Source organism: Oryzias latipes, chromosome 1 (genome assembly GCF_053564925.1).
Source record: "Oryzias latipes strain Hd-rR chromosome 1, Olatipes_Hd-rR_3.1".
NCBI classification, from domain to species: domain Eukaryota; kingdom Metazoa; phylum Chordata; class Actinopteri; order Beloniformes; family Adrianichthyidae; genus Oryzias; species Oryzias latipes.
In genome coordinates this window covers 11,519,146-11,534,318 of record NC_136237.1, presented here as the reverse complement: position 1 = coordinate 11,534,318, position 15,173 = coordinate 11,519,146, and the positions used below count along the sequence as shown (strand labels likewise).

Sequence of the window (15,173 nt, the reverse complement as noted above, 5' to 3'; positions counted from 1 at the left end):
CCCTCACACATAGAAGAAAAGAATTTAGCACATGTTGGAAGACAAACATACTAAAAACTCACCAGAAACTGTATTCAATTTGCCAGTCTTCTATATCTCACAACTACTTTACTACTTACTATGAGCAGAAAACGACATCGTGTTGGAAACATGATCAGCATCTGTTAACTTGTACATCTCTCACTGTGAATCAACGATGCTTAAAATACATATAAAAAACGCCCGGTAATGATGGAAGCATGTTTGTGTTTGAGAATAAAAACCTTAGTTTACTCTTGTTTTGTTATTGGGGAGAAAAATAAGATGATAGAATATTAGAAGAGGCAGAACAGCAAAACTTAAAACTGCAGGGCAGTAAAAGTCAGTCTGTGTTATCGAGAAAAGGACATGTTTTTAGAGTAAGTGTACACTGAAGCTGTCTGTGATAGTTTTGTATAGAGAGGGGCAGATTAACATTCAAGACTTTAGACATAATCAAATACCAACCGAGCATGTCAGCATGTGGCTCCACTTTTCCATTTTCCAAACTCTTTTTGCAGATGAATAGATCTAAATGGAAGATCTGAAAAAACATTTGTTTGTTTGAGCTGAAAACCAAAAAATCTTTTGCGTTGTTAGGAGGTTTTGACCTTTTGTACGTAAAGTCCCACTCTGATCCGTGTTCCCAGTAATCTTTTAATATGATTATCCCATTCCTAGCCAGAATTCTTTTTTTAAATGTGTTATTTTCTAAGACTGTTTCTGCGGAGCAGCGGTAGTTCATTAGAAATTTACCTCTGTTGGTGTGAAGTAAGCTCCGCCACTCCCTTCCTGTTGGCTTACAGCCCCTCACAACTCCGGCCTAACATTATGGGTGCAACGAAAATGGTGTAGAATATTGGAGCTATCCAGCCGTACAGTTTTGAGCCAGATGCCAGCTCAGACGAGGAAAACTAAGACGTTCATGGATCTATTAGTCTGCAAATGGATGCATCAGAATAGAGCAGAGCAGAGAGTTTGTAGCCTGCAGATTGTAGTTTCTACATCACAACTACAGCTTTTTTCTACGGCTTGTGATTCATAATGATTTGAATTTAAATAATAAAACATATCAGTCAGGCATGCAATTTTAGGCTTATCCCTTGTGCTATCCTAGGCACTTTAACCCTTGTGCTATCTTAGATGACCCCCCCTACATTGACGTGTTCTCCCTACCATGACAAAGGTGGAATGATTTCATGTAATCCATGGACACCAGTGAAGATCACAAATCATTGAAGAAAAAAGGTTCAGAGCACTGTCTAGTGGGTCTAGATGACCTAACTCCCAATGTTAAAATCCCTAGGACAGCACAAGGGAGTTGGGTCATCTAGACCCACTAGGCAGTTTTTTCTTCAATGATTTGTGATCTTCACAGATTGTCCATGGATTATATGTAATCTTTCCACCTTTATCCACCTTTGTCATGGTAGGGAGAACACGTCAATGGTCATCTTGATGCCATAGGATAGCAAAAGGGTTAATATTCTTTATATGTCCATCATAAGAAAGATGCAACACTATGCAGTGATCTGTTTATAATTTGTTTTCCTCATGCATGAAACATGCTTGTAGCGTTAAAGCTGAGGGTTTGAGTTTGTGCTATTCAACCTTTTGTCAGCAATATTTTCATTTTTACTCTACATGACAATTGGCCACCAATATTGGTTATCAACTGACTTGACTACTTATTATTGGTAGCAGTCATGAGAAAAAACATGTTTGTTGATCAAAAGTCTTGAGTCTATACATTTTCAAGTCATACTGCAAACTCCACTTTAAAGTGTTCAACTGCTTTGTAAACAGAATCTTCGGGGAATATAAGAAATATAAGAACTTTTATTATTTATACATTTCTTCATTCACAAACCAGACATTAGCATGCATGTAACTCCATCACAGATGATTGTCAGCTTCGGAATCTAAATACTGCACATTATAGCATTCAGAGGTTGGAGCTTGGTGGCCCCTCCTTCAGTAACAGGAAGTCCTTAGATCAGCCGTTCCGCTTTGGGTAGTGGCAGGCCCGGCCTCTCTGGCCGCGACTGCTTCCTCTCCTCTGCACTTGGCTGGTACTTTCCCTCCATTTTCCTTTTCTTCCGGATGATGCACAGCAGCAGCAGCAACGTCAGTGCGAGCACGGAAGCTGCTGCACATGTGAACGCCGGTGAGGTGAGCGGGGCCAACGCCATGCTGACACTGAGGACAGAGAGAGCAGTCAGATGCTGTGAAAGCTCAGAGAAAACATGTTCTCTGTGGAGGGCAAACAAACCAGTGAATCTGAAGGTTGGGACACACCGGGCATTCAACGCACGCTCAAGAACACGCTAAACACACGCGTATGTTCACATGTGATGAGCTTCTTCTTTTTTTTCTACCATTAACTAGCGCATATTTGTCACAAATAGTTGGAAGAGGTTGCATGTAAAATATTAAAGCGGTGCAAATCACAAATCTTGATTCAAGTTTTTTTATTTTCCACAGCACATGAGAAACTTGGCCAGGCATGAACCGCAATTATGAATTTCTCCTCCATGATCAATTTTCAAACAGTTGCTACCTCCGTGAATTAAAAAGGGACGCCATCCATACCAAATCCAAGTCCCTGATTGGTCAAAGTTTGACCTGGTTTGACTTCCAACGCTCGGTTCAATGGCAGTACGTTTTTGTATGTAAAGCATGAAAAAGGTCATAAAAACTTGTGTAGCTACACGTGAACACATGAGTTTTGAAGACGTGTTTACATAAATGTTTTATTGGAAGTGGCCACTTGAATTCACATTGCTGAAGGCGGTGTGAATGTAGCTTAAGCGTCTCCTCCATAAAGTTGCTGTCCAGGGACGACAATCACTGACTGAAATTTGAGTTTGGTTGATGTTTCTTTCTTTATCCAGCTTTCATATGGAACCAGATTTGTAAGGAACAGGCATTTGAGAGTTGGACACCAGGGCTGAAGATGTGGGTTACCTGCATGAAAAGTTTCATTCTGGTGTGGTGTTGGCTGGAATGGGGGAATTGTAGTGCAATAATAAAAACAATTGGACAATTTACCATTCATGATTAAAAACAGGAGCATCAGCAGACTGTGGAGGAACCATGCCAAGCCACCTTTGTGTCACCAGTCTGGTCGCACACTGCTGTGGAATCGTCTTATGCCATCGCTGTTTTAAGTAGTGATTGCAGAAATGAACCCAAGAAGAAGATCAAAACATTTTGAACAATTATTCTAAAAAAGAACTCGATCTTGTGGAATACTTGAAATACCTTTCCACAGCGACATCTAGTGGCTATAAAGTGATTTTAAGTGACCGAAATGTTTCATATTTTTGGGCTCGTTCTCTGTCAACTGTAGGTGTATAGTCATTTTTGTATCCTAAATTGTTAAACTAAAAAACAGGATTCTTTTATAGAGGAAAAACAAAATATTACTTTTGAGTGCAGTTCATTTGATTCAACACTGGGTGGAGTTGAGCTGGGACTGGATGAAACATCAGGATGTTTTGTTCTCAGGTGTCTCCATATTTATGTTGTTTTATTAGAAAACATTTCAAACATAAAAGCCTTTTCTCCTCTAGAAGGTAAAATTTATTTGAGCTAGTGATCTGCCACACACAATGTTTTGGACCTATCACTCAACTACATAAGGCAAGCTGTGTACAAAAAAAAAGTTGTTTAGAAAAGCTTTTTAAAAAAAAAACAAACAAAAAAAACACAAAAGTTCATAATCTTAAGAGACAGAGGGAAAAAAATCCTGTTGTACAGTTTTTGAGCCAGATTCCAGCTTAGATGAGGAAAACGACGACATTAATGGATCTATTTGTCTGCAAGTGGATGCATCGGACTGGAGCAGAGCTGGGAGCTTGTGGCCAACCGACTGCAGTTTATACATAGAAATTACAAAGGTTTTTCAAAGGGAATGTCTTTTATCTGCCCCGGATTTACAGCGATTTGAATAAATAAATACTCAAAAATTCTTAAGAATTAATCCTGACTGTCCTATACTTGTCCTCCATCATGAGAAAAATGCTAAAAGAAAATGTTAAAAACAGAATTTTCATTGGAGTGGGTCTTTAACTTTCCTCTTTGAGTTCCGGTTCCAATCAGCAATCATGACAGTGAAGGGCAGTCAAGGCCTCCTGCAGGTCTTTATGACCATTATTCTAGATTGTTTAGGCAGAGAACTGACGGCCACATCGGCCAACAAACCACTTCCTTAAATTTAGGAGACGCCAAAGTGCCGCCAGGGGGAGAAGACCATCTTCTTGGGACAAACAGTCTGCAACATAATGATGGTACATCCCGAACCTTCAGCTCTGCTGCCCTCTAGGGCTTGTTCCTTACAATTGCGGCTCCGCTTAAAATGAAGACAATAAGAGAGTCTGAGACATACACTACTCAGAAGTTTGGAATATTGTGAAAAACTCAGTGGATGTCGTAAACACTGTTTTTCACTACATCGATTTTTGGAAAAGGGAGGCAATTCTTTTTTAGGGTGATAGACACCTCATTTTGTGTTTTCCCCATAAGGGACTCACTCTGTACTAGGGGCATTAACATTAGCGTGAATCGCTTATTCCATGAGTCGATTTCCATTCCTACGATCCAACCAGATCAATCTGCCCGAGGCAAACTGATTATTAAATCAAACCAATTTGTTTCAAAATTAAGTAAATCTGTTATAATCTATGTTGTAAAATATTATTTGGATTGAGGCACAATTTTTTTTTTTTTTTTTTACTATAGCCTAAAAATTGACCAAGTGCAGCACAGCGATCAACTTCAAAAACTGATCAATCCATCATTACAGTCTAATGTGTGGAAACACTTTGAATTTTGCAAAGATATGTGACCATACAGAGTGGTAAAATGTTCTCATAAAGTTCTCTTTGGATTATTTCAATGTGCAAACACAACACTGGGCAGAACTTTATGAAACTAAAATGTAAAAGGATTTGCCATTAATTCTTGTTTACTCGTTTGCTTGATCACATATTTAATTTACACTTTATTATCTTGCAAGACACACAAGGAATCTGGAAAACTTCAGCTGGACTGTTCAGTAGCAGGTATTTCTCTCTGAATCACACTGGTTGAAGTTTTAGATAAAGATGTCCAGAATCCACGCACGCATCCTGTGCACACGCACCTGGTTATGGCGGCAGTTAGAGCGAATGAAAAATGTCTGTTCTTTAATTCTTAAATATCGGAGTTTCAGCTTCACTGTTTACATTCTTCCGTAACTTTTAAACTGTTAACACAGTTAACATAATTCCACCTGATTCTGGCCCAGACACAGCTCATTCTTACCACAGAGTCATAACAGAAAGACCAGTATCCCACAATTCCACCAGCACACCCCTAACTTTCTGTTCAATGCTCCACCGCACAGTGCCTCATATGGTTTGGCCAACAATGACCTTTGACCTGAACCCCATAGAGCACGTCTGGGACAAGCAGAGACTGGATGATCGGACCCCACCCACAAGTCACCTGGTAGAACTCCATGTAGGACTTGTGGAAGAGTTGAACCCATTACCTCAGAATAATTTCAAGGGGCTGGTGAGGAGCATGACATGTTGCTGACGAGCTGTCATTAAATAGCTGGTTAATTTTCGTTATTTGGGGCTTCCTTTCTTATTGTCTTGATTTTTGGGGTACTATATCTCAAATATCAAAGGAAATATATGTGTTTTATTTAAATAAAAATATACTTTACAAAGTGTTGGTGACATTGTGATGTCAGTTTTCTCTGAACCTTATCTGATATCAGACGTTGTGGTTTTCAAACCGCTCTTGAACGCAACACTATTTAAAATCGTTTTCTGCTGATCCAAACAAGTGCTGAGGGAACCAAGTTCTAGTCGAACACGTCTGCTGTGACATGAAACCCCCCTGAAGCTCAGAGGAAACCTCAGCCAGGTGGAGGTAACCTGAAGGACACCTCAGATGTTCAGGTGTTTGGGTTTAAAAGCGGCTCTGGTTCTGTCACAGCTGAGGACCTGAGAGTCCGGGTGTGTTTGCTAATTTAAAAACAGCCAAACGTTCCACTTTCTATTTCGTCCATTTTCTGTTCGATTTTTGTTCCTTTAGGAGAACTCTGACTCTAACAGGAAATCTTCATTCTCCTCACCTCAGCAGTCGGGTGGCTGAACATGCCCCCCCTCCCCCAAACCGCGGGGGTTCTAAATTGTACGTAAAGACGAGAGCGCGTGCACTCACCTTCTCGCGCGGACCTTTCCTCCTCTGCCTACATTCCCAGCCCCGCAGGTGCAGGCACGCGCTCGGAATGACCTGCCGCACCTGTTCTTCAGGTTCTGCAGACGAAGCTACGCACGCGTTCAGCGCGGCTTCCTTTCTCACGGGGAGGCGGGCAGGAGCCACGAGAGCCACCTGTCAGTCTGTGGCACGCCGAAAAGGAAGCATTTCACCTGTCTGAGTGACTCACCTGAACCACCGGAGCACGTGATTATCTGAGCCAACCACAACATCCTCTCCTCTGAGACAGAGAATGCACCGCCCCCACGTCATTCTCTTTTAGAAAGAAACAAACATACCCGCTGATTTTTATCATGTCTTCCTGACAGACTGACTGACTGAGTGACTGACCTTTATCGTTAACGACAGGTGCAACAAAATTGTTTATTTCTAGATGACGAGAAATGGTTAAAATAGTAAAATATATTATTGCCAGTATTTTAAAATAAACGCAGGCTATAAAGTACATCACACATTTTCATCTTATAATATTCAAAATACATTAAAAAATACAGATTACTACATTTTAAAATGAAATACAATTTTCAAGAAGTTAGAAAAGTTAAAAAGAGACGTGTTTCAATATGAGAGCAGGGTATCAAGTTATGGAATGTTCTTAAACCCCAAATGAAAGAGGGTAAATAGAACATACAGTATTTCAGAAAATGTAAAATTAATATATAATACTACAAAAATATAAACAATAAGAGGTCATTAGGATTGGACTGTGGGGTGTCTGAATTGTTTGTTGTTTTAAGACCCAAAAATCTGTTCCCAAAGCCATTTATGAGAATATTTAAGAAAAAAAAGAGAATTTAATTTTGAAAAGAATTATCTGAAGCAGTGGTCCTCAAGGGCCACTATCTGCAGGGTTTAGATGTTCCTTTGCTACCCAGATTTGAATCAACAGGTGATTAACCGCCTCCTTCAGAACCCAAAGAGGCAATTCAACCACTGGACCAGGACAGTGGCCCTCCAGGACCAGGACGGTAAAAACAATACAAAAAATATAAATGCTCAATCTATTTGGGCAGCACCATCATCAGTACAGCATTTGAATGGGGGCAGCAGATAAGACACTTAAAATATTTAAACAAAATACAGAATTATAAAACATGAACACGATACAAAAATTAAATACAAAAATGAAAGCTCCGTCATCATCTTACTAACTCCTTGCTGAAAAGTCCAGTTTTAACACCATTTTTTCTCCAAAGAAGAAATTATAAATACTTTAAAGCTAAACATGAGATCTTCTTGATGAAGTGTTTTGAGCAAAACCAGAAACACATTCAGAAAATTGTAACAAAATTGTTTTATACCCAGAGATCTATTTAAAACGGTGTGTAAACTTTGCTTGTGAATCTGCATTAATAAGTAAATGAACCGTGGCGTTCTCAATCTGGCTGACATGCTGATCATGAATACTTCTAACTTTTAAACAACAAACACACTGACAGCACTGCTGAGGTACAAGGAAAAAACAAGAATAGGCAACCACGTAAAAAAGTACCTGATAAAAACATTTTCTGGAACTTACATACCTTCAAATCAATGAACTAACTTCAGAACCAAATTTAGAAAAAAAATACGAAGAAGGATGGAAAAGAAACCAGTCCAAATACTAAATGTTCATGGATTAAAGACATCATCGTATTGAAGGTCTTTGTGTCTGTACTGTTGGTTCATAAACTGTCTGATGCTGCCAGTTCAAAACCAGAGAAAGTCCAACAATTTCACAGCAAACATCTGGAGGTTCATTTCCTCTAAATGTTAAAATGTTTAACCATTTGTTCCTTTTTAACGTTTGTGGCCTGACTTTTTTAAATTTCTTTAACTAACTAAAGATTTTTTAAATCTGTCAGTTTTACTATGAATGTAAGATGTAGAATAATTAATTTATTCACTGTTTAAAAAAGCAGAAATCGTCGTACATTTGAATGAGAAGAGGAACCGAAAAAGGTTTGACAGATTTATCCCTCAGTTTCATAAATACTATCACTCATTTGTAACTTTCTGGAGATCAAAGAGACTTGGAACGACAGAACTCTGCAGGCCATCAGGATCTACTTCTGTAAAACACAAAGAGAACATCTGAGTTCTGATGGAACCCAGAACCGGTCCAGTAGGTGCACACTACTCTCTGGCCCTCTGGACGGGCAGGGGGAGTACAGTCTTTCAGTGAAGAAAACCCTTCTGATCCGGCGGTTAACATGAATCTCACGAAGACGACAAGCTAAGATCAAACAATCTGCAGTAAAACATGCCCTCGCCGTTTTCACGTCCACAAACCTGGACTCGCAGCGTCTCCATGTAATTGGTTCCGAAGGCTGTCTTTGTTAAGTCGGACAGATTGAACTGGATCTGATTCCAGCCGTCCTCAAGCTTCAAGGGCATGGTCTAGCGGAAGTGGTCCACCTTGGTGTTGCTCTGGTTTTTACTCATTCTGAACCACCGGCGGACATTTTTATTGTCTAAAATTTGACGCGGAATCAATTGTAGACAAAGACATTGCAACGAATGAAGGCAAATACGGCGTTCAGCAACACAGGTCTGAACCCGTACGTGGACTTCAAAGGAGAAGCATTTCTTCGTGTTCTTTACGATCATTACCAGGAACGGGGATTTGCATCCCCAGCTTGCTGCCAGAACCCACTACCCCTCCCCTTTCCCTCCCCACACATCCCGTCCCTTCTCAGAGACCCCCATACGCAGGTTTAAGGCTGGTACAAACTCTGTCATATAACAGATAGTAAACTGACAGTGGCGCAGATTTTTTCTCTCCAAGCACCGCTACTACTTGGCAACGCCCCCTTGGCATCGCATCGCATCGCGCCCGAGAAGGACTGGTCTAATGACACATTTCTTTTCTATAATTAAAGATTTGTCTGCGAGCCAGATGTGACCATCAAAAGAGCCAGATATGGCTCGCGTGCCATGGATTCCCGACCCGTGCTGTAGATTAGCAGTGGCCTACTCCTTAGAACAGGGGTCTTAGGTCGACTTATCAACCCCGACCAAACGGTTCTCGTGCGCGGCTGTCACTCACTGCAGCACACCGTTTAAATGCATGCAAGCGACAACAAGATTTAGTCTTCTACACGCTGAAAATATGTGGGGAACATGCAGCGATAGACGTGTGTAACCCTTGCGCTATCCTAGGCACTTTAACATTGGGAGTTGGGTCATCTAGACCCACTAGACAGTGCTCTGAACCTTTTTTCTTACATGATTTGTGATCTTCACTGGTGTCCATGGATTACATGAAATCTTTCCACCTTTATCCACCTTTGTCATGGTAGAGAGAACACGTCAATGTAAGGATCGGGTCAGAGGATAGCACAAGGGTTAAGATGAACCAGCGCCTCGCCTGGATCGTTAGTGAGACTGGGGGGCGGGAGAGTGAGATGAAGGTGAAGCTGCAGCAAGACTGAAGGAGAGCAGGAAGTTGGAGTTGTCCTTCACATTCAATTTAGTTTTAATATATCCCCCCCCCCTTAGTATGATCTGTGTTATTATATATTTTATAATTATTTTAATGTTTTGTAATGGATGTAGCCTTTTTTTTAGTCAATAGGTTTTTTAAATTATTTTAATTGATCACTCAACTACAAAACCGTCAGGACACATTTCCCACAATGCATTGTTTTGTAGTCAATTTGGGGCTTGCAGTAAATGCAGTATTAAATTTCCAGCTGCTTTCGCTAAGGTTGGGGCCTTGCTCCCGCCCCTTTCTGGTGATATTTTTGTGATGATTGACAGGTGATGTTTGAGCAAAAACAAAAACATACGTCACACACCAGGTAGATGATCTGCGCAGCAATTCGTCCACCTGCTTGATCTCAAACACACTTATTGTGCATCTTGGTTGCACATATTTGGTGTCGCCAAGATAAATTTCCATCCGTTTTTGAGCCTCTCTGATCTCAGGTATCTGTAACGGTTGTTCTGATCTCCAGTGAACAGCGCCCGTTCTTTCAACAGTGTTAACTGAAATGTTTTAATAAGGACGTTTAAATTAGAAAACAATATAGAAGACCAAATAAACAGAAATGTATTACTGCTTTATTTACTTATTGATTTTTAACGTTTTTAACGTAACAAACATGTCAATAAAAGACAAATCCTGAATATTATTACGTTTTAATTTTTCCCCCCTTGAACGAATGTGGGTCACAGAAACTGGGAAGTAGCAGCAGAAAGCGGCTTTTGCGGCAGGACGGAGATCGTACCGGGATGTGAATGAACCCAGACATGAAAAAGTGATTACCGATGCTTTTGTGCTTTTTAAAATAAATAAATTTGACCTCTAAACATCATACGTGTCTTCTGTGCAATGTAATGAGATACACACTGACAGAAATGTGAAAGTATCGGCTGCAAACCCGAATATTGCTCACATCCATGTTTATGAATGCCTTATGACGAGAATAACAGGCTAATGATGGTCTAGGTAGCACATAGCCTACTAGCCTTCGGATGTAAAGTGACTGCTAAAGAGTATGTTAATGTGACACAGGTAGATTCTAGTGGATTAGATTCTGTGTAAGGAGCAGAACAACTAGATACAAATTTTCAAATAGTTTATTGTCCAAGTGTCCAATAGTGTCCAGCTTCCAGCAGTCCAAATGCTCCAGGACGATTAGAGGAGCATGCAGTCCAAACCCCACCTAATAAATAAAAAAAACACACAGAACCAAATAAAACCCAGTAAAAAACAGTAAAAACCCATGCAATAAAATCCATTAGAAGGGGTTCAGAAAACGTCTTGTTGTCTTGGGCTGACTTTGATTTGCAATGAGAGGGTAGATTACTTCTCTGAAAGAGGGGTGGGTCACAACCACACTCCTCTGCTGTTGTTCGTCGCATCCCCTCTCCCCTTTCTGGTTCCATTGTCCACTGGTTCCACTTTGCTGTCCAAGTCATGTGGCCGATCCCAGACTCTACAATGTCCAATTCCTGGGGCTGGCATGCTTTAAGCACCACTACCACCGCTGCTGATGCTGCTGCTGCTGCTGCTGCTGCTGCTGCTGCTGCTGCTGCTGCTGCTGCTGCTGCTGCTGCTGCTGCTGCTGCTGCTGCTGCTGCTGCTGCTGCCCCCATACACCACGCGTGCCGTCTCTGGTGCTCCACAACGCCACGCGTGTGACTCCCATCGCTGGTGCTCTAACACCGCTCTTGTGGTGTGCCTTTTTTTCCCAGTCCAAGTCCAGCTGTTAATCCTTTTTAAAGGATCAAAACTCCAACACCTTGATCACACACACCTGCGACTCATCAGCAGATTTGCCATGAGCCATTCAAGGTCCCTTGGAGTTTTAGATTGCACAACCAGGATCAATAAAAAATATTAAAAAAACATAAATGGTACAGGTGGGAAAATCACCCCGTTACATTAATAAAAGACAATTCCTGAATATTATTATTCCTATTCGACCCTAAACTACAATATCAGCTGGCTGTCTGTCTACCAGCCAGCCAGCTGCCCGAATGCTGGCATGACAAGCAAAAGAGCTCCGCGGCGGAGCTAGGAGATATGTCCAGAGAATCGTATGGCAAAGCAGCAAGCCTAGGCATCCTAAATCTTATAAATTGAGACAATAATAAAAGAATCATTTTTGCTTTCTTTTTTCTTTGTTAAACGAATATGGGTCACAGAGACACAGAAGTTACTGCTGAAAGCGGCTTTTGCAGCAGGAGGGAGAGCATATCCATATGTATGAATGACTTATGACGTGAATCATTATTTCGTTCGCACAAATTAATTATTTCGAGGGAACAAAATATTATCTCATGGGAACGGAATATTATTTCGTGGTAAAAAGATGTGAATTTGTGGGATCGAGACATATTTTATTTTTTCTGTATCAGGACAAGGGCTCCGTAGCTGTGGGACAGATCGCAGTCCGAAGCCTCCCACACGTAATAAAGCATCCTCCCTTCCCCTCATACACTAAGCTATAAGTCCTTCCTTTATAAGCTGCTTTGCTAAAAAAAGCCTTCTCTGGAGTGAAAACACCTTCTGTGCATGACGTGAACCAGAGCAGTAGTGACCCACGATCGGAATGAACCGTTTACATGAACAACGATCGGATCAACAATTGGCATAACCCACCCATCTCGATTGGAAATAAATTTTGATCCGAACAAGACTGATAGGGGCAGAGTATTCCGAACGGCGTGTTTACATGACGCATTTTTCTTCCGATCAGACGTTCATTATGATTACTTTTGTCCATGTAAACCCAGCTACTCTTTTCTTGCTTAATGTTCAGGCATAATCATAATGGATTAGATTTTTTTTCACTTTTTTTCTTGTTGCTCAAAGTGTTCACATTGTGTCCATTATTCCTTCACTCCTCATTTATACTTGGTGATGGTAAGCTATGGTTATAGCCACAGCTGCCTTGGGGCAGACTGACAGAGGCGTGGCTGCCAGTTTGCGCCTACGGCCCCTCTGACCATCACCGGGATCATTTACTCAGCTGGCTGGGGGGAGCGGGGTTCGAACCGCCGACCCCTTGGTCATTGGACGTCCTGCTCTACACCTGAGCCACTGCCGCTCAGACATGTCTCCTATCTGGCCCATTGCACACAGCAGCTGCAGCCTAACTGCTTTGCTGTGCAGGAGACATGGCACCCCTAGCTCTGCCTTAGAAGCTGTCCAAATGGACGGCTTTAGTTTCCACAGCCGTCCGAGAGGGATTTCCTACAGTGGAACCAACCCAGCATTAGTTGGCCTGAAGAGCCAGCAACATGGTGGTGTTGGGATCTACTGTACGGACGGAGGAGACTACCAATTTCTGGAGAAGCCAGACCTTAATTTGGAGTGTGTCGTATACAGGAGCCTGGCTCTAGATTTAGTCTGAGCTGTAGTTTATCGTCCCCCTGTATATATCCTGTAGTGCTGTTTAGATCCTGTCTACAGGAGTTAGTAATCAGGCTGGAAAGTAAAAGTGAAACAGTTGTGATGATGGGAGATTTTAATGAAGACATCCTGAAGTCCTCTTCCATTTGTAATTTGATGACGGACAGAGGCTTCAGGCAGCATGTCACTTCTCCCACAACAGAGAGGGGGGAAACTATTATAGATCATGTTTGTCAAAACTGCCAAATTTACTGTCAAGGCCGTGTTCAGTCAAATTTATTTCAATGACCACAAGGGGATCCTCTGTTTATTCAGTGCATCCTAGAGTTGGGGGGGGGGGGGGGGTCTTGTTTGTAGTCAAAATTAGGAAATGCGTGTGGAGGGGTGGTAAGATGTTGGAATAACTTTTCTGGGGGGAAAAACAAGTTTTCCTTAATATCATGAAGTATTTTAGTTACCAAAGGTAAGATGTTGAGTTTTTCTCTTCTTTCCTTGTAATATTCATTTTTTGTTCTGAATTGTTTGGTTTCTCTTACTGTATTTCAACAAGCATGCGACACAAACTGATGTTGTGAGGTGCAATACTTTCAAAATTTAATAGAATAACAATTAGTTCAAGTTTATCTGAGCATTTAAAGTCGCATGCTGGTTGGAATACAGGTTTTGCTTCCATATGCATTCAAAAAAGCAAAAGGCACTTGGTAGATGGTACTCTGGCTTCAGCTAGATGGGGGTTCAACTCCCTGCAGTGTCATTGAAAATTCTTTGACTTTGACATGAAACATCCAAGTAAGTAGTCTTCCCAAAAAAGATTATTCTAAATTTTTTTAAATAATTATATGTCGCCACTTTCTTTTCCCTTAAGTTTCAGATATGAGGAGGCAGCCGATGTCCCTGGAATTGTCTTTTCATGTGAAACCAAAGATTGTGCTTCAATTTAAAAAATGCTTGAACCTCTTAAGACCTGCGCCCTGTTCCAGAAAGGTTTAACTCACCGTCTCCGATAATCCCTGAGCTCCAGGAGGGATGTACGAGCACGCTGAAGCCCTTTTAATTGTTTACCGAATTCATGATCCACCATGGAAAATGAAGGAGAGAGGAAACATGCGGCATCTTTTTAAAAGGCGCCGTTGGAGGTCTTAATGAATGCAGATCTGAAGATATCAAGTCCTTCTTCGCTAAGAAGAGTGTATCCCCATCATTCAGTGCATCCTGGGGTGAAGTCTTCTGCTGGAGACAGCCTGGTGTTTATTCCAAAGTAAGTAAATAATAGTTGGATTTTTTAATAGTGAAAATTAGGAAGTGACAGTGGGGGGTTTGAAAGTGTAGAGATAACTTCTGGAAAAAAAATTTTTTATGGCTTTCTTTCATATCATGAAGTATTTTAATTACCAAAGGAAAGATGTTGAGTTTTTCTCTTATAACCCTTGTGCTATCTTAGATGACCCCACCCGTCCATTGACATGTTCTCCCTACCATGACGAAGGTGGATAAAGGTGGAAAGATTTCATGTAATCCATGGACACCAGTGAAGATCACAAATCATTGAAGAAAATAGGTTCAGAGCACTGTCTAGTCTAGTGGGTCTAAATGACCCTACTCCCATCGTTAACGTGCTTAGGATAGCACAAGGTTAATGCATGTGTTCCTTTTAAAAGTTCTTCTTTCCTTGTAAACGTTCATTTGTTATGAATTGTTTGGTTTGTTTTACTGTATTTCAACAAGCATGTGACACAAAAAAACACATAATTTGTGATAGTTTTTAAATGTAATAGATTAACAATCACTTCAAGTGTATCTGAGCATTTAAAGTCGCATGCTGGTTGGAATACAGGTTTTGCTTCCATGTCCAGTCAAAATAGCAAAAGGCACTGGTGGATGGTACTCTGGCTTCGGTTAGACGGGGTTCAACTCCCTGCACAACCCAGTCTCATCCTAAAATGTGTAGTAGCTACATTTGTCCACATGGAAATGCGTGAGAGTTTTACAAAAACGCCCCCTAAACTGTGAGGGGGATACGTTTCATTTTTCTATT

General features: G+C 41.1%; 1 protein-coding gene and 1 long non-coding RNA gene across 4 annotated transcripts in view; both read right to left on the bottom strand.

The window, feature by feature from the left end:
• Nucleotides 1-1,839: 1,839 nt before the first annotated feature.
• mycbpap (mycbp associated protein) overlaps nucleotides 1,840-15,173 on the bottom strand; it is a 59,158-nt gene continuing 45,824 nt past the window's right edge. The window contains exons 14-15 of one of the 3 annotated variants that reach the window (XR_013651514.1): nucleotides 6,238-6,549; nucleotides 1,840-2,217 (exon numbers count right to left, since the gene is read on the bottom strand). Coding sequence is in view for 2 of the 3 variants with exons in the window: in XM_078937317.1 (XP_078793443.1) it covers nucleotides 2,010-2,217; nucleotides 6,464-6,549 (294 nt within the window). In the remaining variant the exon portion in view is untranslated. The remainder of the gene's footprint in view (nucleotides 2,218-6,237; nucleotides 6,550-15,173) is intronic. The other 2 variants (XM_078937317.1, XM_078937361.1) reach the window with 2 other exon arrangements.
• Nucleotides 10,840-11,473, bottom strand: LOC110015953 (uncharacterized). Its single transcript, XR_002291216.3, has 2 exons — nucleotides 11,088-11,473; nucleotides 10,840-10,943 (listed from the first exon to the last, which is right to left on the bottom strand). It is a non-coding gene; the product is annotated as an uncharacterized LOC110015953 (long non-coding RNA).